This window comes from Mus caroli, unplaced genomic scaffold, assembly GCF_978045245.1.
Source record: "Mus caroli unplaced genomic scaffold, Mus_caroli_1 scaffold_1, whole genome shotgun sequence".
Lineage (NCBI taxonomy): Eukaryota > Metazoa > Chordata > Mammalia > Rodentia > Muridae > Mus > Mus caroli.
The window spans coordinates 173,257,007-173,282,693 of NW_028227256.1; the positions used below are offsets into that span (position 1 = coordinate 173,257,007).

Sequence of the window (25,687 nt, forward strand, 5' to 3'; positions counted from 1 at the left end):
GAAGGAAGGAAGGAAGGAAGGAAGGGAAGGGAAGAAGGGAGGAAGGAAGGAAGACGAGAGGAAGGGAAGGAGGGAGGGAGGAAAGAAGGGAGGGAGGGAGGGAAGAAGGGAGGGAAGAAAGGGAGGGGATGGAAGAAGGAAGGAAGGAAGGGAGGGAGGGAGGGAGGGAGGAGGAAGGAAAGAAGGAAGGAAGGAAGGAAGGAAGGAAGGAAGGAAGGAAGGAAGGAAGGAAGGAAGGAAGGAAGGAAGGGAGGGAAGAAGGGAGGGAAGAAAGGGAGGGGATGGAAGAAGGAAGGAAGGAAGGGAGGGAGGGAGGGAGGGAGGAGGAAGGAAGGAAGGAAGGAAGGAAGGAAGGAAGGAAGGAAGGAAGGAAGGAAGGAAGGAAGGAAGGAAGGAAGGGGAGGAAGGAAGAGATGCTATTGAGAGGCAGAGTCAGGAGAACGGTTGCAAGTTAAAGCCTAGCCAGGGATACATAGTGAGGCCATACCTCAAAGGTCAAAAAGTTAGATTCCTTAAAATCTCCATGAAACCTATAAGTTTACACTTAAAACTAACAGCATTTGAGACTATACAATCTATAAAGCAAATTCAAACTTAGCAATCTGAGTCAGTACAGCAAGTAATCGAATAATGATATCCACGCTGTCTGTCAACTGTTTATAGGCAAACAGGAAGGGAATTCAGCTGTGAGATTTAATGGCATAGTTTGCGACCATAATTTAGGGGACTCTAAAAGTACAGCCCTACATACTGCATAAACTCCTAGGATAGATTTTTAAATTCTCACATCTTGCATGTTACGACATTCAAAATAAAATAAAATATTAGAGTTACTTTAAAGTACCTAAATATCACAAGAATATTTTTTTATCTCTAGATCAACTCTGTGTGTAAAATATGCAAGCACAGTTACTTCATTCAGTGTCCGGATGGAGTAGCGATGACTTAAATTCACGTGCATGATAATCTTAATTCATCTACTTGGATAAAATGATGGAAATAGTCAACTAGTCCCTTATTTTTCTTCCCTTTCATTCTGTGGCGTCTCACACACATCTGGCTGAATTGATAAGTATACAGAATAGCACTATTCACAGGCTACAGGATAAGCAGTATTGTGTCCTGACATCATGCATCTGCTTAGAATGATGTCACTATTCCCCCAGCTCATTCCTGGCTACCTTCTAATGTCTCTGGACCACACAAGCATAGTTGGGATTCTGCATTCACACAACCTTTCCTCTGTATTCACAATCAGTTCACACCTCACAGATCTACATCCATGCTGGATCCAGCGAACACCTGCTAATCAAAACCCTTAATAACATTCTTGACCTCAGAGTATGATTTCCACTTGCCATTGTCAGTGTCAACTAATGAAATCTGAGCCAAGACACACCCCAGGTAATATGCTTAAGAAAAATGATCCCAGTAAAACCTACAAAAGGAAAACAAATCAATGTAGAAGTTACATAAAGAATACTGCATCCTTAATTTTAGTAAGCTTGTTGATTATAACCATCTTGAAGTTTCCTAAGCAACCATTCTAAAACACAGGCAAAACCCGAACGTGGCTCAATGTCTAGAAGTTTGTTGCTGAAAGCATGACAGAAAACTGTTAGATATGTTTGCAGAAGGGGGATGTGGATTGTACAGATTTATCCCATGGGCATATGACACTATAACATAGATGGTATAGACAAAAATCACAGAAATAATACAAAGGAAAACTAGGTTAAGACTGAAAGAACTAGAGTCATCTAGCTGGGAGCAAACTTATGAAAGCATACACGTCCACGGATAGAGTCATCCTCACTACAGACCTGCAAAGCTGTTGCTTTCCAAACTTCGGTACACTTAAGAAATTATTATAACCTAATGGTTTTAAAACAGCTTCTGAAACAATTGCAAGGGATGGTATTAGATGAAGTGGAATAACATAATACATTGAATAGCCAGTGTAGTTTCTAAGGACAGGTGACTCTAGCAATCATCAGGGAATGTGTAATTCCTGTCACTTGGAAGCATCTGATCATCTTTTAGTGCAGTACTTAACCATTGATGCTCTGGGAGTTCACAAAGTTGATAAATACTCTGATGCAGGCAAAAGAAAGAAGAAAAGGAAGGAAGGAAGGAAGGAAGGAAGGAAGGAAGGAAGGAAGGAAGGAAGGAAGGAAGGAAGGAAAAACAAAAGGAAGGAATAAAGAAAGGAGGAAGGAAGGAGGGAAGGAAGGAAGGAAGGAAGGAAGGAAGGAAGGAAGGAAGGAAGGAAGGAAGGAAGGAAGGAAGGAAGGAAGGAAGGAAGGAAGGAAGGAAGGAAGGAAATCAAGCTGAAGTTTCCCTTTTCCTAGGGAAGTGAAGAATTCTTACCTTTCTGTACACCAGCATGTTGGGTGATTCGTCCGCCACCCCGTTGCTGGTCTGTCCATAATTATTTCCCTGAGCCATTTCACCCAGAACTTGGTAGCTCAGATACAAGGATGATCAATCTGCCCTGCAAAGAATTAGAGAGCCTCTAGTGAGATCCTGGTAGTCCTGGAGGGAACAGACATCCGCCAACACACACACACACACACACACACACACACCTTTATGTTCACAGTACCCAAACCATGGAAAGAATTCTTTCATTTCTGGGATGAGGAGAACACTTCTTTTTTAAAGAAATACAAAAGCAGAAGTTTACATCTGTAGTAGCCCCAGGAAATTTCAACAGACAACCTTCCAGTTAGAAATAGTCAGCTAGCTACGGTTTTTGTGGACTTCATTTTGTGAATACTCTCTTTTTAAAAGTATTAGGTACTTACTTAAAAACCCCATGGTTGGCACTTCCCTAATACCCACTGTTCTCCCTGGATACTTGCTGCTCCACTTGATGCGGTTCTCCTCAAAGGGCAGAAAGCCAACACCCGCTGCAGCCCACTTTCTCCTAGTAGCCAGCTAGTTTCCCATGGCAGGCATGACAGAGGCCCCTTCCCCACAAGTGTTCTTTTCAGGCACATGTTTGTTCTCCATTTCTTGGGCTCCCCACACAGCCTGGGCATACATAGGCTTTTCCACTTTCACCTGCCTTCACTGCCAGCCCATGGCTCCTCTGTGCTCCCACCTCGGTGCGCTAAGTCTGGACCTGATCCTGACTAATCTTTGGAAGAAAGCTTCCAAATTAGGTCCAAGCAACCCTAGGCTGATGGGAAGTCAAGCCTTGAGCAATCACCTGGCTCACCTCCGAGAGCAAGCTAACTGCACAAGCCTGGAACAATCGGCCAGAAGAGCAGAGAAATCTGGGTCCCAGCTCATCCTGCTCGGCCCTTGCTCTCGGAGGCAGCAAATGGCAGGCAGCCTTGCCCCTCATCCAGGCACTGGCCACACCGGGCAGCAGTTTCAGCACCGTGGACCGCGGCGTGCGCAGCGCCCCAGCCCGGCCGGCCGGGCGCGCCACTCATTGGGGACCGTGACTCCCGCCGTCGCAGGGCGAGGACCGGGTGCGGGACCGGGGGTCCTGGGGACTCTAGGTGGCGCCTCCTCCTCCCCTTCCGCTCCCTCCGGTTACCTCCTCGGCCAAGGTCACGGCCCCGCGGCTCCCCTCCGGGCGTGCTGAGGGCAGGCGCTGTCAGCTGGCTGCGAGCGGAGCTGCGAGGCAGGGCAGCCTCATCACACTCGCGCTGCTCAGGCCACCGCCACCCTCGCCGCGGTGCACAGGCGGCCCCGGCAGCCGCCGCTCGCGCCCGCTCCCCCGGGCCGCCTCGCTCGTTCCCTCCTCCGCTTCTCCTCCCGGGGACTGGGACCAGTCGAGCGCGCGCGGGAGTCGAGACGCCTGGCCCGTGCGCGCACGACTGGGAGGAGGGAGGAGGCGACAGTCACGTGGGACAGGGACGCCCGAAGGTGCCGGCTCGGACGGGCTCGGCTCCGCCGCCGCCACACCCCTGGGTGTCCCCGGCCTCCCGACCCCTCAGCCCCTCGGGAGCACAGGCCCTGTCCCCCGCGCTGGCAAGCCCACGCTCCAGCGCCCCGCCCGCGCCGCCGCAGGCCTGGAGAGCCAAACTGAGCTAAGAGGAGGAAGGGCTTGGCAGAGGTTGGGTGGATGGGTAGGTGGGTGAAAGGGTGGGTGGGTGGGTAAATGGATGGATGGATAAGGCCCCCTGCGGCTGGCAGGTCTGCATAGTGCTCCTGGCGACCCCACTGGCAGAACTAGGGAAGCAAATGATTGATAATCCTTATGCTTAAGTAACAGTCCAGAGAGATGCTGGAATATCCCAGAAGTGAAAGCAATGGCCAGGACCAAATGACTCATTGGCAGGCCCCCTTCCTCACCCCATCCTCTTTGCCCATGACTTTCACTGCCTCCTAATAAGTTGGAAAAACCGGGAAGGAATTTGGAGGCCTCTACCAAAAGCGAACAATCTCACCACCTGTGACATTAAAGGCCCATGGCTGATGTCTGACTGGTTTAATCTACTGGGCTCAGAGAAACTTGTCTTTAGTCCTTGTCCTCTACTGGGGTTCACAGAACCACAAAGGGTCTGGGTGGGGTTGCTGATACCCCGAACCCCAGAAATTCTTCAGGTTTCAGCCACTAATTTTTCAAGGATTGGGAAGACATTAAAGAAAAAAGTTTTTGTCCCCGTGAAATGTACCCAGTTTTCTGGGACATTAGGAAGTTGTGGGAATCTGAGCATCTGAGAAGGCTTCCTCTATGACTGAGGATAGAAGATGATTTAGCCAGTGTGATTTGTGTGTGTGTAGGGGGACTAAACCTAAGGCCCCTGCCAATGAGCTGCATCCCACTCACAACCCTCTCTACCGGCACCTTCGTTTGTTTGTTTGTTTGTTTGTTTGTTTGTTTGTTTTTCACTTTTGGGACAGCGTCCAACCAGGCTGGTCTTAAATGCAGTTTAGCCCAAACAGACCTTAAATTCAACATTCTCCTGCCTCAGCCTTCCAAACAGCTGGGATTACAAACCTGTGGCACCAGAACTGGCTACCCAGTGCCCTCTGTGGCTGCTTCTCCAAGCAGGGTAAGCCTTAATATAACTGCTATCCAAATATCTGTGGGTACCAGCCACGTTTCCAGCCTCGCCCAGGCTCTTTCAGGTGTCATTCAAAATAACATTTATCTATCCGTACCCATGTTCTAAATGCTACAGGATCACTTTCCCAGGCCAGGTTACCCACAGCCAAGTCTGACTTCTCTCCCTACGTTCCATCAATTCCCCCAAATCTTTCCACTGTTAGGGAAATTCTCTTTGTTTCCATTCTCTCCTAATAGTTTCTTGGTGGTCTTACTCTAGCTGAAACCGGCTGCTCTCTCTTCAGCCCCCTGCCTCCCTTCCTTCCTTTCCCCTCGCTCTCTCTACTGTCTGGATACTCATGTGCTTTTAGATATAGATAGATATGGAAAAGTCACTGGGTGTGCTCACCACTTTGCCCTAAATGAAATGGCCTGAAGGAGCCTGAAGGATAGTTACAGTTGCCAAGAAAGAACTAAGGAGGAAGATTCAATTCAGGAGACAACTCATAACTCTATCAGTATGCAATATTATATTTATCACCTTACAATTTCCTGGACTCACATTATTCAGATGTAGACTAGAGGAAATAGCCTAGATATCACCAAATCCATCGTATCTTATATTTTAACATTCTCTTGTGTCTCAACTGTCATTATTCAAATTAGTCTTACTATTTCCTCTATCATCCACATATATGCTGTAATATTTTTGTTAAACATATGAAATTCTTAAATGTGGTACTTTATGCATTTTCTATGCCAGATGGGACCTTCTGAGCACTAGGCAAAAGACCTACCTATAAACTCATCAACCCCCCCCCCCCGCCAAGGACATTTAAAAGGTGTTTTTTGGGTTTGTTTTGTTTCGTGTTAAACGTCAAACTTTAATAGTTCCAACAAGAGAAATAAATCTAACTTCAATGGTTTCACCTAGGGAAGGAAGTTCAATTGTATCAATATTTTTGAAATAATAGAAACAGTACCTATTTTTATGAACATCTATTTTTATAAATAATTGGGAGCTTAGGCATCCTAAGTTATTACCCACCAATGCAGGCACCCATTTTTATTCTGAAAGTATTTGTTTATTTTTATTTATTTACTGTGAATGGAAGATTTCTATTCTTCTACACATCCAGTAGGTAGCTTTGATCTTCAGGGAGTGTGCAATCAAGTTTGGGGGAAAAAACAGATGCCCCCGTCCCATACCTTCCATCAACCCAATCAACAGGTCCCATGCAGAGCAGCCAGAGTGTTTATTTCAAACGTAAGTGCCATGTGATTTCTCTATCCAGCACCTCCCAAAGGATGTCAGCCAGTCAAACTAAAGGGTGTCCTTGAGACGCCAGCAGCAGGTAGGGTTAGATGATATGCGGTTACCAGTCTGAATTTCATATGCTAACCCGGTATCCTCATTTTCCTTTTATTGCTGTGATAAAATGGTGAGCAGTACCGATTTGGGAAAGGAAACAGAATATTTGGTGTACAGTCCATCATCAAAGAAAGTCAAGGTAGAAACTGGAGTCAGGAACCCGGGCAAGAGCTGAAACAGGGACCTTGGAGGAGCTCAACTAAATGACTGGCCTCTGCTGGCTTGCTCAGCGACTTTTCCTATACAGTCAAGGGATGGCACCACCCTCAGTGGGCTTAGTCCTCCTACAAAAATGCCTCAAAGAGGTGGCCATAGGATGAGCTGATGTAGGCAATTCCTCAGTTGAAATTAATCTAGTTGGTGTTAGTTGACCAAAGCTAGCCAGCCCACTGGGCCACTCTGCTCCAGTCATGGGGTCTCCTTGTTTCGTGAAGCATTTATAAGTGCATAAAGTCCATATTCTGGTGCCACAGGACATTTGCACTGGCTATCCCTCCTATCTCGAATGTTCTGCCCTCAAATGTTGGTGTCATCTTCCATTCTTATCTCAGAAGATACCCTCCCAGTGAGCCTTATTGTGTTAACCCTAAATAAAATAGCGCATCCTCCCAATGATCCTTTCTTTCTTACACTGGTTGAGTCTGCTTCTTGTGACATGACTGCAGCTTGCTTACAGAGGATGCTGGTGTTTCTTCTTTTTGAAAAGTTTAAGACCAATGATGTCACCAGCATTTCCTCTCTTGTTCACTGCTCCGGCCTCAGACATGGAATATCTGTCTGACCGGGAGTAGACCTCTAATTACTTATGACCTCGACGGTGGGGCGAGAGACCATGTGCACAGCTTATTGTGAACCTCTGGGCAGACAGGAAGAACAGCAGTCAACAACATTGAACTGAGCTGAGTAGCTTCAAGCCCCATCTTAGAGAAAGCTGACCTGCCCTTCAAACCGGCTTCCTCTGTGTCATCATGGGGAAGAACAGAGGCCCTTCCCATCACACACCCATGTCACAGGGAGAGCTAATTAAATGGTAACATGGAGAGAGCATTTTGATTTTTGAGAAGAGAGCTCATTATTAATATGAGGCTATTTTCTATGTAAAAACTGTGAGACAGGACAAGCAGAAAGTGGAGAAGCCTGTGAAAGGGGTTGCTGTTCTCAGCAGTCCATTGATGGTTTACAGGATAATTGATTTAAAAGCGATATCAGGGAGGGAAGACGCGGGGCTTTAGATCTCTAAGAAATACCTCCTCTGCAATCATCTTACTATTATTTCTAGCACAATAAACTCATTGTGGAATGCTTCCCCACTCCTGCAGTCCCTTTGGCCACTCTGAGGCCATTTTCCTGCTAATTATCCACACCAGCCTCAGACAAAAGAGAAATTAAAACCGAAATTAGTCCTTATTGAGTGTCTGCTCCTTTCTCTTTCCTGCTGAGATGTTTAAATTCTAACTTAAAGTAATTCCAAAATTACCCAGTTTTCAAATGTTGGCCACTTTCCGTTAATGCACCATACTTGAGCACATGCTACGAATGAGACTCTGAGCGATGTTCAGGATACAACTCGGTAAGTATTGAGAATTAGTATCACAACCCTAAGGGGATGCTCCCAAAGGCTTTGCCTTCTTCTCCTCTGCTTAAAATATGGAAACAGCAAGGAAACAGCTTGACCAGCTTCATCTTCAGTTCTTTCAACTATAAAATACAGTTCATATTCTGGGCCTTGTTTTTCATCCTTCTGTGAAAAACAAAAGTCTCTAATCTGAGGTGCATTTGTCAGTCTTCCATTGCTATAACAAATGTCACATGTCTAAGTGCATCGGCTTGGATGAAGAAAAGGCCCGAGTGTGCTCCTGACTTCAGAGGTCCAAGTCTAGAATCAGTTGATCCTTTTGCTTTTAGGCCTATGGTGGAGGAATACATCATAGAGAGAGGATGAAGCCCACAGAGCCCCTTGAGTCTCAGAGGTGAAACAAATCCAAGAGGGAAGGCCCAGGCTCCTTCTGAGGTCATACCCTCAGTGCCACAGACCTCTTTCTCAGTGTGCCTTGCCTCTCACAGGCTTCACCACCTCACAACAGCTGAATGCTGACATGTGACCATGCTGATGATGACCATGCTGTAAGTGCACAGGCTTTCGAGGGATGTGAATGGTGCCTGCCAAGTCAAGCTTGGGAAGACAGTCTACATTGATGATGCTGTCTCTCACAAGAGAACCGGTGACCTCCCAACCTACCCTTGTTTCCTTTGGGCACATCATAGGAGCTGCTATGTCTATAACCACTGAGACTATTAAGTCCATCAGAGAGTGTGTCACACTCAGCATGTGACAACGGGGAGGTAAGAACTACACAGCAAGAGAGAAGAGGAGGGTTACATGAGGGATGCCAGAGCATGGCCACAGCAGGCCACCCTCGGGCAGGTGACCCCAAAGGTGAGGAAGCGCCAAGAATTCTCAGTTCCTATTTGGTGTCCTAGTTCTTAGCAAAGAAAAACAAACCTGGAAATTCAAAGTAAAGGGAACCATGATTACCGTGGCACAGAGAAGGATGGAGAGAGGTTAGGACCCCTTTGGGAACAGAGGAACTGGGCTTTGATGATGTGTCTACTTTCTCGATGCTGTACATCTGGAAGAGCTGAGCCGAGACATCACTCCACTCTTTCGATGCCAAACCTGATACCTCACTAGATACACTGACTCTACCAGCATCTTTTTTTTAATTAATTAATTTATTTATTTTATTATTTTTTATTTTATTTATTTATTTATTTATTTATTTATTTTTTTTTTTTTTGGTTTTTGGTTTTTGGTTTTTCGAGACAGGGTTTTGTTCCCAATTCTAAGAAGGTGCAAAGTGTCCACACTTTGGTCTTCGTTTTTCTTGAGTTTCATGTGTTTTGCAAACTGTATCTTGTATCTTGGGTATTCTAAGTTTCTGGGTTAATATCCACTTATCAGTGAGTACATATCATGTGAGTTCTTTTGTGATTGGGTTACCTCGCTCAGGATGATGCCCTCCAGGTCCATCCATTTGCCTAGGAATTCATAAATTCATTCTTTTTAATAGCTGAGTAGTACTCCATTGTGTAAATATACCACATTTTCTGTATCCATTCCTCTGTTGAGGGACATCTGGGTTCTTTCCAGCTTCTGGCTATTATAAATAAGGCTGCTATGAACATAGTGGAGCATGTGTCCTTCTTACCAGTTGGAACATCTTCTGGATATAAGCCCAGGAGAGGTATTGTGGGATCCTCCGGTAGTACTATGTCCAATTTTCTTTGGAACCGCCAGACTGATTTCCAGAGTCGTTGTACAAGCTTGCAATCCCACCAACTAGTCTACCAGCATCTTGATCTAGACATTCCTTCCTACAGAACTGTGAATGGTAAATGTTTCTTGTTTATAAGATATGCAGTTTGTAGTAGTTTTCTTATAGCAGCCAGAATGGGCTCTAATGATGGGAGGAGATTAAATAAATGCAAAGGACAGGATGAGCAGGAAAATGATACTTGTTTGTTGCTTTTCTTTGTATTTGAAATGAATCTAATGCTGTTCAAAAGAACCACACATTACCCCCCCCCAAATATATATAATGTAACTTTATTACTAGAAAAATTAGTTGTGGTGAAACAGAGACCAAGCCAATGTGATGTTAGATACTGAGGTCACCATGATACTGCTCTATGTAGAAGGATCTAGAATGTTAAAGGTGTCGAGTGCCAAGGACATACCCTGCCAGGATGAACTCCCAGCTTGTGCTCTGTCTTATTGTACCCTGCCTGGTGCCTAGCCCAGTCTAGGGACTCATCAAGAGCAAGATGAATACTCTCTGAAAAATCACCTCAGCAAATCAGGGGGCCCTCAGTAAGGATGGTGCTTGAAGACACTGATAGCCTGAAGAAAAAGATATTTAGTCCATAAGAAAAGGGCTTAGTGATTTTTCAATAGCTGTCATGGACATTAAAGGACTCTCAGGTGGAAAAGGATTCAAACATAATCTTTCAAAGCCCAGAGGGCAAACTTAAATGTAACTGGTGAATGTGTCAGGGAGCTAGGTTTCAGTATATCATGGAGACATAGTTCCTAATAACTAGAGTTGTTCTAATGGGCTGCATCAGGAAGTGAGTTTGAAGCAATCTGAGGAGAGCTGAATGGCCTCCTCTAAAGCTCGCTGAAGGATGTTTATTACTCGAAGGTTATTTGCTGGTTTGGGTGACCACAGAAGTTTCTTCCAATTTCCAGTTATCTGACTATAAAGTGGCATGGCCCAGAAGACAGAGAAACATTCCTCTTTTCCCATAAGGACTTAAAATGCTTTTAACTTAAAGTGGGATTAGATTGGCATGAAATATTTAAGATGACAGATATGAGGCTGTAGTAAGTTCTCCCACGGAATTCATTTAGGACTACGTGGACATCAGAGAAATCCTCACATGAAAAGAGAGGGCCTGTTTAGCTTTGATGATGAACTTTCAGGAATGAGGGTGTGGTGGTCAGGACAGATGCTGTATACACCGTCATTACTTGTTAGCATTTAGTCATCTACAGATACCCCCTCAGAGGATGTGGATCCGTAGAGTCAGAATAAAACCATTTCTCATCACAAGTCCAAGACTCGCTGGTTATTTTAGTCTCCTTTCCTGTGATTTGCTCCGGCTTACAAATTTTACTCATAAATAGTTCTTGGCTCTTCCAACTGATCAGCACTAATGAATTTATATTCATTTCCTTTTCGATGTAAAAATAGCAAAAGGAAAAAAAGTAGAGGGACTGAAATTACTTAGCACACCTATAATTGTTGTAAAAACTATTTTAAAATATGTGCCTAATTTAGTTTATAATGTGTAAGAACTTGAAATACTATCCAAGGTCACTATTAACATTGGATGCTGTGACTGGTTAAATGATAACACAGCAACTTTTATTGTGAACAGCTTAGCATTGCAACCTAGATTGAGCTTCTCTAAGTATCCCATGTTTCCACCTTCCACTCAACCTTGTTAGGGGCGGACTTTTTCTAATTCTCCTTAAATACTATGCTCTGAGAGCATTCTTTCTTATTGTAGGTTGTGGTGGTGTGAATGAGAATGATCCCGAGCTGTCTATGTGTTTGAATACTTGCTCCCAGTTAGTGGAACTGTTTGGGAAGGATTAGTAAATGTGGCTTTGTTGGAGAGTTGTGTCACTGGGGGGGAGGGGGAGAGTGGGGGACAGACTTTTGAATTTCAAAAGACATACACACAGAAACACAAACATACACACACACACACACACACACACACATACACATACACAGCATCCTAATTGTAGATCAAAATGTAAGCTTTCAGCTATTTCTACCATCGAGCCTGCTATCATGGACTTCAAACCTCTGAAACCATAAGCCAAAGTTTAACACATTTTTGATCGTGACATCTTATCACAGCAGTAGAAAATTAACTGAGACATGGGTCATCCCAGGAATAATTTCTTCAATCTGAGCAAGAAAATATCATTTACTGTTGATGGACAGAGTCTATTAACTAGATTCCTGAAAAATATTTTTCAAAGTACTTGGTCTCCTCTGAAGCCATCTGCTGCATCCTACCCAAGCAGTTGACCATGTGCCTGGAGCCATCTTTTCCTGCTCCTGTTGAAATGCTAAGCACGTGTCACTGAGCTTTGCGAATATCAAAACTCTTAGATGGGACATTCTATTTGCTGTCTGACAAAAAATCCTTTGCTCTTCTTTCTGTTCTGTTACCTGGAGTGCTGTGTGTTGAGAGCAAGCTGAGCAAAATTAGGGATTCATCCCAAGTGCTGTCCTTGATTATCAGTCCCTTCCTGGAAAGGGATGTGACATCAGGGACCTAAGATGTATCTTGGCTTACAGCTTTCCTTCCTTTCTGGAACTTGTATGTGACACTTAGGAGCAGCCTGAAACCCAGTTCTCACTCTCTCATAGAAGCACAAGATACATTCTTTTTATTTATTAATTTATTTATTTACTCTCCAGATTTTGTTTTCTCCCTCCTGTCCACCCTCCATCTGTTCTACATCCCCTTCCTCTTCCCCACTCCCCTGTCTCCACGAGGATGTCTTTACTCCCCACCCGACTCCACTCTCAACCAGACCACTAAACTCTCTAGGGCCTCCAGTCTCTTGAGGGTTAGGTGTATCTTCTCTGACTGAACCTAGACCCAGCAGTCATCTGCTGTATATGTGTTGGGGGACTCATATCAGCTGGTGTATGCTGCCTGGGTGGTGGTCCAGTGTTTGAGAGATCTCAAAGATACATGTTAATTGAGTCTTCTGGTCCTCCTACAAGGTTGCCCTTCTCCTCGGCTTCTTCCAGTCATTTCCTAATTCAACCACAGGGGTCAGAAACATCTGTCCATTGGTTGGGTGCAAATATCTGCATCTGACTCTTTCAGTTGCTTGTTGGGTCTTCCGGAGTGCGGACAGGATAGGTCCCTTTTTGTGAGTGCTCCATAGCCTCAGTAATAGTGTCAGGCCTTGGGACCTCCCCTTGAGCTGGATCCCACTTTGGGCCTGTCACTGGACCTTCTTTTCCTCGGGCTCCTCTCTATTTCCATCCCTGCAGTTCTTTCAGACAGGAACAATTTTCGGTCAGAGTTGTGACTGTGAGATGACAACCCCCTCCCTCACTTGATGCCCTGTCTTCCTGCTAGAGGTGGGCTCTATAAGTTCCCTCTCCCTACTGTCAGGCATTTTATCTAAGGTCCCTCCCTTAGAGGGAGTCCTGAGAGTTTCTTACCTTCCAGGTCTCCGGTGCATTCTGGAGGGCCCCCCCCCCAACCTCCTATTTCCTGAGTTGCCTGTTTCCATTCTTTCTGCTGGCTCTCAGGGCTTCAGTCCTTTTCCCTCTCTCAATAACAGGTCAGTTTCCCCTCATGCCCTCTCTTCCCATTCCCTTCCACCCCCTCTATCCACTTTCCCTCCCAGGTCCCTCGCTCCCTCCCCATTTGTGATTGCTTTCTTCTCTCTCCCAAGTGGGACTTAGGCATCCTTACTTGGGCACTTCAACATGTTGACCTTTTTGAGTTCTGTGGACTGTATCTTAGGTATTCTGTACTTTTTTTTTGGGGGGGGGCTAGTATCCACTTATTAGTGAGTACATACCATGCATGTCCTTTTGGATCTGAGTTACCTCACTCAGGATGATATTTTCTAGCATTCCTAATCATGGTTGAAGTGGTTCCACCACAGACCACATCAGAGCATTAGGAGACCTTTCATGAGGGAAGACTGAATTCTCCCGGCTGAGCTGCTGCTGGTGGAGAAGGCTCAGGAAAGGGACCTGTAGGCATCCCTGATGATCTCACAGAGCCTTCCTCAGAAATAGTTGCCCCTTATACCTGCATCATCCATGTTCTGTCAACTCCTGCACTATGTCTGACAAGTTTCCGAATGAACACACTCAATGTGTTCTGAATGACAAATCATTCAATCCAAAAGAGAAACAGTGGGAGCTTATGAAGAAGCTGAGAAGTTCCTAAGAGTGAGGTCAGAGCCTGTGGGCTCATTTTCCTTGTCTCTTCAAGCTATCAGTTCAGAGACTTTTGGATTTAGTGTTGGTATAGGTCTTATTGTTTTGCTTTGCTTTGCTTTGCTTTGCTTTGCTTTGCTTTGCTTTGCTTTGCTTTGCTTTGCTTTGCTTTGCTTTGCTTTGCTTTGCTTTGCTTTGCTTTGCTTTGCTTTGCTTTGCTTCAGCTGGGCTCTAGGTATCTCAGTGTGAACTAGCCTGCAACTCACTCTGTAGCTCAGGCTGACTTCAAACTTGTGATCTTCCTGCCTCCATTCTTTAAGTGTGCACCACCATGCCAGTCTATTTCTGTAGCTTGAAATGCAATCATTACACTGAATATACCCTAGTTTCTACTCCTACCTGCTTGCTGTACATCTTCTCTGTAAACTTAATAATTATTCCTGTTGAAGTAGGTCCAAAACAGAACCAGCTTACCCCTGACAGCCCTTAAATGATGCCTATCCCAGCTCCCCACCCATACTAAGGAAACATTTTCCACTTAGTTACAACCTCTAATCTCTTTTCATTTCACATTTACAGAAGCAATTAAAATATCTTATTTATAATCTCAAAATAAATGCCACACCAACATAACTCAATTTTCCCTGTCCTTTCTGAGAGACATTGACAGTTGAAGACTACTGGGGAGGGTGAGTGGGTGAGTTGCCCATGTTCCAGTGGATAGCCCCACCCCAATACTTACATGGTGACCCTGGTAGAACTCTGAGGATCATAAAACAAAGGTAGATGGAAGTGGAAGAAGTTTTGTTAGGAAGAAGGGGGTGACTTATGACTTGTGACAGGAATACCAGAAGAATCAGTGAGTATGTCATCATAATGCATTACATACACCTAAAAAGTTGTCAAAATAACTGTTTTAACAAAAGATAATTCAGTTCTACCCCCTCTGCTGTTTCCCAGCCTAAGCCTCTATCATCTCTTACCTCAAGTTCTTAAATGGCCTAACTAGTCTCTCTGCACCCATCTTTAACCACCTTAATTCATTCTTGTTAAAATGCCTTCCCCGGAAAGTTAACTTTATGTCATTATGATAAATGCCTAAGATGATCAACTTACAGAAAGGAAAGACTTACATTTGAGAGTTTCCAGCTCATACATCTTGGTGCTTTTGCTCTCAGGCCTGTATGACAATACTTCATAGCAGAATATCATGATGCTGTAGCCACTCACCAGACCACATGACATAGCAGAGAGGAAGGGTCTTGAAAACCATCATACCCTTCAAGGACACACTCTCAGTGACCTGAAGACCTTGCATGTGTCTCCACCTCTCACTGCTTAGCATATCTGTCAGTGGTGTCAAAATTGGGAGCCAACACTTTAGCACACTGGCCTTTCAGGAACATTCTAGGCCCTTGCTGTAGCCATTCCCTTTTGCTCTGAATACAATGTATAGGACACCACTACCTTAGAGAAGCCACTTGAGAGAACAGGAAGACAGTGAAATAAGTCAGCTAATGACAAATGACCTGACTGAAAGTCAGACAAGGATAAGTCAAGGAATGCACAGGATAAATCAGCTCCTCTTGAATCTTGTAGTAAAAATAATTAAAATGTTGGTTCTGTAAATGTATTGTATATCAAGTAAAATCTTTGCATAGGCCAATGCCACTATGTAAAGCTATGTCAAGAATGCAAGAATAACTCAACATGAGGAAGTCCTTCAACACCACATACAAATAAACATATTTATTTGGATTGGAAAGAGGATACAAATTACAATTCTGTGGCATGCTTGGGACTTTGGGTGAAGGACCCTAGAAGACCTAAGAAGCAAAACCCTCAGGCATTTCCCCAACTTCTTGTGTGCTACCCTCCCTCCCCAAAGACCAGTCAAAGAAATGAGAACTCCTTTCCTGGGGCCTTGAGATATTATTTGAACATTTCCCTGCCTTTCTGTGTCAGAGCCATCCATAAGAAATTTTCTGTCATACCTTGTTTGGTAGTATGACATAAGACTACATTTCTCTAAATATCCTGATCCCTGTACCTGGGAAGAAGAGGAACTGCACAGAAAGACCAGAAGACTCTAGACAGACAGCTTCCCCTTCAACCAATTTCACTAGCTCCTGCCCTTCTTATCCACTCCCATTTCTATACTATTCTTCATCTAGTCTGGGCATAAAAACAGACAGTTTTTCCTGAGTCTGAATCCCTGATTAGCGTATATTTTGTCCTTACATTTTAGCTATAACCCTTATGAAGGGTGAGGGAAGACACTGAGAAAGGAAAGAACATGTGGTCTTCTCAACACATTATTGCATTAATCAGCACAGGAAAGCAGGGTTGCAGTAACAGATAAGTTCTCAACTCTCAGAGGCATAATGGAAGAATTTTCCCCCTAACAAACTATCGGGGAGCTAGGAATGTGGCTTAGTTGTACCATGGTTGCCTACCATGTATGATACTGTGGGTTTTAGTGCTTGACAAAAGAACGAGATTAATAAAGGTACATTGAAAATAGATTCGATTTTGAAATTGCCGTGCACACATGTAACACACCATGACTTGGGATGCTAAGGTAGGAGGAGCATGGGTTTGAGGCAAGCCTGTGCTACTTGGGAAGACCTTATCACAGAATAAAGGAAGGAAGGAAGGGAGGAAGGGAGAGGGGGAAGGAAAGAGGAGGAGAGGGAGGGAGAGAGGAAGGGAGAGAAAGGAGAGGAAGGGAGGAATTCTAAGCCCCCATTTTGACCATATTCATAGAGCCTAACTCTTCCTGGACATTCTTATCTCAGATCCTTTTGTCAAGAGTGACAAGGCCCAGAAGCACCATCTCTAGCTATCCATTTCTTTTCTTTTTAATGTTCCCATTCTTCTCTCACATCACATATTGCATCCCTGCCACAGCTTCTCCTCCCTCCTCTTCCCTGAGTCTCTTCCTCCCACCACCCCATTCCCTCTGATACACCCCTTCTCTGCCTCCCTTTCAGAAAAGAGGAGGCCTCCCAGGAACATCAACCAAAGAGCTACAATCCAACGAGGAACATCAACCAAAAACCCACAATCCGACCTGGATCATACCATCACAGCAAGGATGGATGAGACAGCCAAGTAGGAGGAAAGGGGTCCCATGAGTAGGCAAAGAAGTCAGGGACAGCCTCTGCTCCCACTGTTAGCAATTCTTAGTAAGTCTAATTTGCAACAGAATTCTGCCATGCTTAGCCTCCCCCAGAAAAAGACCATTTCCAGAGAGTCATCCTTTGTCTTAAAATATGCAGAGTTATTGAGAAAGATGTCTTAGGACCTTACAGGAAAAGCAGGCACATATACATACACATTATTGTGTGAGCTAGGAGGGGCCTGAGGTCACCTAGTTCAGGGGCATATATGATTTCACTTTCCTTGGTATCCTAAGCTCTAACTCCTCTTCAAGGCAGTGTGGGTGTGTGAGAGGAAGCAAGACCAAGACTTATCCCAATTCTCCCATGTAAGAGCTGCACAACTTTCCCCTACTGGCCTCAGTGGTGTCATTCAAAGTAGATGAAGATAATAAAACCCAAGAGTATGCTGAGATTAAGCACCTATGATCTCCTGACATGTGAGAGGATGCGATCGAGCTGAGTTCCTTTCTTCCCAGACTTTCTTGATAAAATAGCTTCAGCCATACGTTTTACTTCAGTAAAAGCTAAATCAAAAAAGCCTGGAGAGTGTGGGCTACCAGAAGTGGCAGGGATCAGTGACTAGGACCACCCAAATGCCTTCTGTTAGCCTCGCAGTGTGGCAGCTCTCAAGAAATGAAGCAGGAGGATAGCAAGAATTATTCCAGCCTGTGATACACAGTAAAATCCTCTCTCAAAACAATAAAAAGGAAAGAAAAGAAAAATGGAGCTTTTGGGTGGTGCTGGCAATACACAGATGATGCCAATGACATTTATAGACTTCTTTGGCCTTCCTAGGAAAAAGAAATTAAATAAATACAAGCAAAGTTCTATTCAGATCATTCTTCAAATGCCAAGCTGCGCCACCCTGGAGCTACATAATGTATTCTTATCTTTCTTTCTTTGCCCTATCTCCAGGGGATTTCCAAGGTCAGTATTTAGCAAGACTGTTGCTGTCACCAAAAATAATGATAAGACAGCACTCAGGACAACCTGCACTAACAAGGTGCATAGGCAGAGAGCAGCATCTGCTCCAGGGAGCAGATTTGAAGAGACAGCAGTCCGCTCTCCGAGAAAACATGCTTAAAAGGCATGGCCATCATGCTGGGTCCAGGACTTGAATTTAATTACGTTCTAATGCCACTACCTTATTCATTTCTCTAATGTACTATCAAGAACAGTCAGAGCCATTTACTAATCTGCAGAGCCCCTTCATGATCTTGAAGTGAGTAATGCCCACTGGCATTGAGAGGTGGTTTGCAGTGAATGAAAACACACCTTCCAGCACTCTAGATGAAGGAGGAAGAGGGCTTTACACTGGAAACAGGAGCCCTCAAATCCCTGTGCTTCTAATCTCAGCCCCAGTATAGTAAAGATAAAGGCTAAACCACTGACCACTGACCCTGGATCAGTGCTCTGAACAATATTCCAGATCCTTCAACTACTGTGTGTCTCCTTGAGACATTTGACTTTCTGGGAACCACAGCACAATTCTCACTTAGCTGTTTTCTTCTAAGAGATGTGACTGGGCTGGATTTAATATCAACAGCCAAGTATTCTTGACATGCACTGGTTCTCCTAGCACTAGAAACGCTGAGGAAGGACCAATTGAACATGGGTAGTTCAAGGCCAGTCTGGGCAACTGAAAAAGGTCACTGAATCAATTTTAAATTATAGTTTGGAAGTGCAAAATTGGAAGCACAAATAGTTGTGACCTCACACTAAATAAGAGAAGATGAAATAATATTCACAAAATCAAAGAGCCTTCAAAGAAAAAGAGGCAAAAATTCTACCCATATCCTCCATAGGGAACATGGAAATAAAAGATCTAAGAATAATAGAAAATGATATAGCAGGCATAGTGACTTATACTGATAACCCTGGATACTTGGGGGGGGGGGTGAAGCAGAGAGGTCACAACTTGGGCCAACCAGTAAAAGGAGGTTGGCAATGTAAACTTAGGGGGAAAGTACTTGCCTAGCATGGGTTAAAACTGCAATATGGGTGGTGGGGAAGAGGGAGAGAGAGAGAAAAAGAAAAAGAGAGAGAGAGGGGAGAGAGAAAGAGAGGAGGGAGTAGGGAGAGTGAGAGAGGGAGAGAGGAAGAGAGAGGGAGAGAAGGAAAGAGGAAAAGAGGGAGAGAGGAAGGGAGAGAGAAAAAAATTTTAACAAGGCATATTAAGGATAAATCAATGTCTCTTATGAAATGACTTTCTTCCAAGAATGAATTGACTAAGCTATTTTTAAGAAATTTATTTTGGAATTTTTGCAATCCATGGGAATTTTAATAAATAACAGTTTCTTATCTGAAGAAATAAGAGGAAAAATGGCATCTTTTGAATTTTTTCCTTTTATTTAACTGTTGGTCTGGTTGAATGAACCAAAAATTTTCTACATTATAAACATAAACAACAAAGGAAAAAATATAAATATATCCAGCTTCAAGACAGCTAAAAACTCTTGTTTACAAAATGAGATCAGTAAGGAAGTGAAAAGTCAGCTCACACAAGAAAAAAAATCTCAAAATCCATTATAATGAGCTGATATTCAGAATATAAAAGCTCATAGCCAATAATAATGAGACACATAGCCCAATTATAATTGTGCAAAGATAATGTCTTTGCTAGGGAAGATATATCAGTATCTAGAAAGCAAATTGAAAGGCCAGTCACTTACACTAGACAGTGCTAACAAAATCCACAGTGTAACAGATACGTCTGTGATCCATCAGGAGTCCTGGAACAAAAGAGCACTGACCATAACAGGGAGCTGTGAGAACACAGAGAAATTGCAGACTTGGTGTAGCAATGCTGAGCTTCAATTTAGCAACATACTTTGGCACTTCCTCACATTGCTAGCCATGGAATTACCAAATGTCATAGAACTATCAATTCCTTAGGTATATAGCCAGGAGAAATGGCAGCAGATGTCCACAAAATGTTGTTTAACAAATACACAAATACATGCTCATCAGAGCAGTGTTCATGCTAGTAAAAATGTAGAAACCACCCAAATGCCGGCCAACCCACAAGTACATAATACATGTGATGTCCTAGCTTCATATTTGTTGCTATGATCTAAAAAAAATAAAATGCCTTGAGAGTTGCAACTTAGGAGAAAGGAATTTATTTCAGCTCACAATTCCAGGCCACAGTCCATCACTGCAGGGATGCCAGTGTGGCCCCTTTGGGAAGCAGCTACTCATCTCTACAGTCAAGAGCAGAGATAAAGAAACGAAGGTGTAATGTCAGCTAGTTTGTTCTGCTCTGAGATAGTCCAGGTCTAAGAATTGGTCAGCCACTTTCAGGCTGACTTCCAGCATCAACTGAAGAGATCAAGACAATTCCCCACAGACATGCCCACAAGCCAACCTAATCTATGCAATGATTTGTTGAGATTCTCTTCCCAGATGATTCTTAATTATGTCAAGGTGATAACTAAAACCACCATCACATCTCAACAATGGGAGATTAGTTAGTAGTGAAAGGAATACTATATTGATACATGTCAAAAGATTCAGTGAATGAAACAAATACAGTGTGCAAAGCAAGATAAAACCAGAGTCTCCTGACTCCATTGATATGGAATATCTGTAACCGGTAAATCTGCAGACACAGTCCACTCATGGATGCTGAAGCCTAAGGGACAAGGGAACAGAGAATGACTGAAGGATGGGAGAGAAAAATCTTCAAGCTACATAGTAGTAGATACATAACTGTGAACACACCAAAATGTGCTGACATATGAACTTCTAAAGGCTGAATTGGGGAAGTGGGTTAGATCCTAGCAGAACTCTGGCTACCTTAATACAGTACTATACTAACTGATCCGCTGATCATCAGCATCCTTACACTCCACCAGCCACTCTTGTGGAAATATGATTCTCCATCCTCCTGACTATTTTTTAGATAGAAAAAGCAGCTCCAAACTCATGGTCTAGTTTGACTAACCTCAAACTCCCAATCACCCTCCTAAGTGTGGCAATCATAAGCATGCGCCTCCATGCCAGGCTCCTACCCCACACTTAATTGGGTCACGTGGCTTCCATTAACCTAAACCATATGTGTGGAACTGGATATACCCAAGTTACAAAAGAAAAGATGTAATGTGTTCTGTGTCTTTGCTAGGTCTTCTGTAGCTGGTGACTGTGGTTGTAAGATGATCATACTGGAGAGTTGATGGTCCCTCAGCTCAGAGATTTGCAAAGCAGATCTGATTTGAACCTCCTCAAGTCTAGCTGATCCCCTTGGACCCAGTTGACACACAGTCAACCTGAAGAGCCATGAGCCAAATGTTCCTTGGCGTGTATTTGCTGTCACAGTAGATAAGCTGCCAACAAGAAGAGATGAGATCCAGCAGTGTCGCTGCAGCTCAAATGTATGCTTAGCTTGCGTGAGGCCACAGGTTCAATCTCATCAGCAAATAAATAAACCAGAGGGTAAATACATGCAAACTATTACCTTGTGCATTCAAAAAATGCATTTTTAAAGCTGCGTGTGAATCTAATGATACAGCAGCCCGTGTGGTGATGAGCAGGGTTACTGAATGGGTAACAAGGCGGTAGGCAGCATTTTCCACAATGGAGTGCTTTGTACATGTTTAAGATTGTGAACTATGGAAGTGACGTTTATCTCTAAGCCATCATACCAGAAGGTGCTCTAAATTCTTCTGAATAAAATAGGTGTTATTAGCTTGATCACCCATGTGGAAGAGCAATTCAACATGCTAACATAAAATAAGACAAGACCAAGATGGTACTATAACAGGCAGAGACCTCCACAGCCCTCTGAAAGCTGGTGTCATAGCCAAGGGATTGTGGGGAAAAACCCCAGAGTCACGTATCTCCTTTCTCGAAACTACCTGTCACAAACAGGCATTTTAGTGAAACCTTTTAATTGCTTTGGGCCTGCTTTTCTCATTTGTTAAGTGAGAAAAGGACTGTTAATGTGTTCTAAGAAACTAATCGCCCAGACTTGTTCTGTAAATTCTACTGATGACAGAATGATTGGAAGGAAATTAGCTCAAGGCTCACTGCAAACAAGGTACTTAGAGCTTAAGACAACATACCAGATTTTAAAATTATTCATCTCACCTCCTTCCTGGAACACTAGCTCGTTCTCACAGGGGGAGAATGGTTAGGGATTTATTTTCCTTGCAGTAGAAATGAATTTCTCTCATCTTATTCTCTTCAGGTTTTCTAATAACTCATTATCACAAAATCATTAATGAAACCAATAAAAAGTATGTATTTGATGCTCTGTAGTTGTGGGTAATGAATTCTATAAGGAGAAATCACTCCTGAACATCCTTTAACTTTAGATGGTCAGCAACAAGAAGAGGCTTGAGTCCACGACAGCCCATGGTCATGCTGAGACTTTCTCCCATCTCCAGTGGGTCACTCGGTGGCTGTCAGACTCTAGGAATGTTAGGAACCAGCCATGCAGTCCTTTTGTGCAAAGCAGCAGTGCCACAGGTTGACCCCAAGCCAAGAGCAGCTCCAGTAAGTTAAAACCTCGCGTTTTTTTTTCTTTTAACTTGTGCAAATAATCTAGGATGTTTTCATTGATGAAGTAGGTAGCAGGGGAATGTAAAGGTAATGGGGACAATAATCCATCTCTTTGACCCACGGGGGTAAAAGATTGGGTTTTGTGGAGTTTATCAAACCAAATCCAACTCTACTGTGTTGTATAAGCAAGGACAGGTTCTCTTAAACAAAGACATGTTAGGTCCTGCGTGTGTGCATGCGCATGTGTATTTACCGAAAACCCTCCCACTGAAGACTAGAAATTACATCTTTACAGAGATTTTCATTATGCTCTGTATTAAAAAGATTTCTGCTACTCCTTAACAAAATATCTGAAGCAAGTGACTTCAAAAGACGAAAGATTCATTGTGACACACACAATTGAAGAACTCAGTGCCTGTGTGTGATAGGTGAATTCCTTTTTTTTTTTTTTTTTTTTTTTTCGAGACAGGGTTTCTCTGTGTAGCCCTGGCTGTCCTGGAACTCACTCTGTAGACCAGGCTGGGGAATAGGTAAATTCTTGAGTATATATGTACTGTTGACAGGAGAACAGCCACGCCACGAACCCCATTGCCTTAAATCCATGTGACTAGCAAGGCCTTCCTCTGGTCAGAGTAAGGTTGTTTACACTGTATGCAGTATCAGTATCTACCACAGCTGCCTCCTGCAGCATCGCTACAACTGGAGACTGAGACCTCCTAAGATTAGCTAACCCTCAGCCTCCTCCTTTCCCATGTGCATAATAAATACATTGAGTATCCAGGCTGCTACAGGTGTGTCTGTAGCTACTACAGGTGTGTCTGCAGCTGCTACAGGTGTGTCTGCTGCTGCTACAGGTGTCTCTGCAGCTGCTACAGGTGTGTCTGCTGCTGCTACAGGTGTGTCTGTAGCTACTACAGGTGTGTTTGCTGCTGCTACAGGTGTCTCTGCAGCTGCTACAGGTGTGTCTGCTGCTGCTACAGGTGTGTCTGTAGCTACTACAGGTGTGTTTGCTGCTGCTACAGGTGTTTCTGCAGCTGCTACAGGTGTGTCTGCCACAGAGCACACAATCCATTTGATCCTCACTTTTTTCTGTGTGTGTCTGTCCTTTCTTTCTCTCCTGTCACCCCAGTTATGTCAATCCCCAAGCTGTGTAGGTCGGTCCTGGCAAATGCCAGACTGGTTGGCCTTCTGTTCTGGGGTTTGTGGTGGACGGGGTGTGAGAGGAGTGTCAGACTAAGTAGTTCATATCATGCCAGTATGGGAAGGAAACAGAATAACAGAAATGGAGTAAGGATTCCAATACTGCCCCTCAAGGACATTCCCAATGACTTAACTTGCTCTTTCCTGCTCTGACATACCTCTTAAGTGTCTACATCTCCTACCAGTACTATAGGCTGACAACTGAGTCTTTACCAGGTGGACATTTAAGGGACACTCACTTAAACTGTAGCCCTACTTACCATAAAAGGTCTTTATCACATAAATAATCAAGGAAGAGTCATCAATAGAAGACCATGGAATTTTGGTGAGCACCATAAGGAAGCTTAATCTTTACCTCGGAAGAGACATTCTCCTGCTACCTCCCAACACATGAGCCCAACGAGATCAGGTCATTAGCATCTCCTGTCTGATCCTTTGTGTTATCTTAGGGCACATTTCCTAGAATCAGTCCCAAGATGTTGTATGTCTTCAAACTACAATTGTTACCAAAGGGAATTTTCTGTTTGTTTGTCTCTGACACAAGTCTCACTCTGAGGTCCAGAGAAGCCCTTGAACTTGAATCTGATCACTACTCAAGTTTTTGAGACTACCTATGTGTGCAGCCATCCTTGGCAACTACTACTACCTTCTACTTTGACTGCCCTTCCTTTTATGTTAATACAACTGAAAATACTTTAAGATCATCCATATCTTACTTCACCTTTCTCTTTTCACTTGGGATCCCCACCCCCAGATTGAAATTTGAGATCTGCAATGAGTTTTCTTCTGTTTTTAAGTCTACTACTTCAAATTTATGTTCAAGTTAACTTATTTGTGCTTTAATGATCCTTAGGAAAAAAATCAAATCCTCTGCTAATACCATCCTGTGTCCACATTTTTCTTCTTCTAAGGATGGCAGCCTAGATCTGCATGGCTTTGTATGAGGAAGTAAGATATAGCAAGGCTGTATTTCTTACAATAACTGCATTCCACAAGATTGTAAAGGACCAAGGATGAACTGGGGACACATTATGGGCTATGACAAACTGCAGGAAGGTAAGCTAAAAGAACTTAGCTGCCAGTCTGAAGCAGAACCCGTTTGTGAAGTCAGCTCACATGCTTGCACTTGAACATTTGAGTAGTTCCTGGCCAGAAGGTCAGAACTGGAGGATAGAAGCCAGAAGAGACTGTGAAACTCCCACAAGAGCAGAGACACAGAATTACACACATGAAGAGGGGAGATACCAAAGAGAGGCTCAAATGGAGAACTAAAGCCCTAGAGAGTCCTTTCCCTCTAGGAACTCTCCTGTTCTGACTTGGGAGACTGTAATTCTCGCCTTGCAATCTTAAAAGTCCCATTCCTCAGCCATGGTCCTGGAGGTGGGGCTGTAATTCTCCATAGAGCCCTGGAAAAATCAGGGAACTGCTTTCTTCAATCTCAGTATGAAAACGAACTAGAATTCAGAACTGGTCAAGGATGTCACAGTAAATATTCCTATGTGTTAGAAGAAAACACAAACAATTCACATCATGGGCTCTGAAATGAACAAAAAATTATAAATGGAACTTTTAAAAACAATCCATATATGAGGATGTTAAATAACAAAATTACTCAATAAAAAAGGTATTAAAATAAATAAATAAGGCAGTCTGTATCATTACAGAGTCTGGAGTATTGTCCCATGACCCATTCTCTATGCCCGGAAGAGGAAAAGTGATAACTATAACTCACCAAGACATAATGGCTACAGGTTGTACCCATTGTGCATGTACAATATCTCCCTGTAAATTAAAAAGTAATAATAATTCCTCAACATGCCAAGAAATAGGAACATATGACTTAGCCCAACAGGAAGGACGACAGAAAGTAAACAGACTGCAAAACAACACTGTAAGTTAACCAACCAAATTTTAAAGTCACCATGTACACTAAGATAATGGCAAA

At 43.6% G+C, this 25,687-nt stretch overlaps 1 protein-coding gene across 4 annotated transcripts in view; it reads right to left on the minus strand.

The window, feature by feature from the left end:
* Rgs7 (regulator of G protein signaling 7) overlaps window positions 1-3,787 on the minus strand; it is a 403,213-nt gene extending 399,426 nt beyond the window's left edge. For all 4 annotated transcript variants that reach the window (XM_085843207.1, XM_021156749.2, XM_021156741.2 and 1 more), the window contains exons 1-2: window positions 3,551-3,787; window positions 2,371-2,494 (exon numbers count right to left, since the gene is read on the minus strand). In XM_085843207.1, coding sequence (XP_085699333.1) covers window positions 2,371-2,448 — 78 coding nt within the window. In that variant the 5' untranslated portion in view covers window positions 2,449-2,494; window positions 3,551-3,787. The remainder of the gene's footprint in view (window positions 1-2,370; window positions 2,495-3,550) is intronic.
* Between the last annotated feature and the right edge of the window lie 21,900 nt (window positions 3,788-25,687).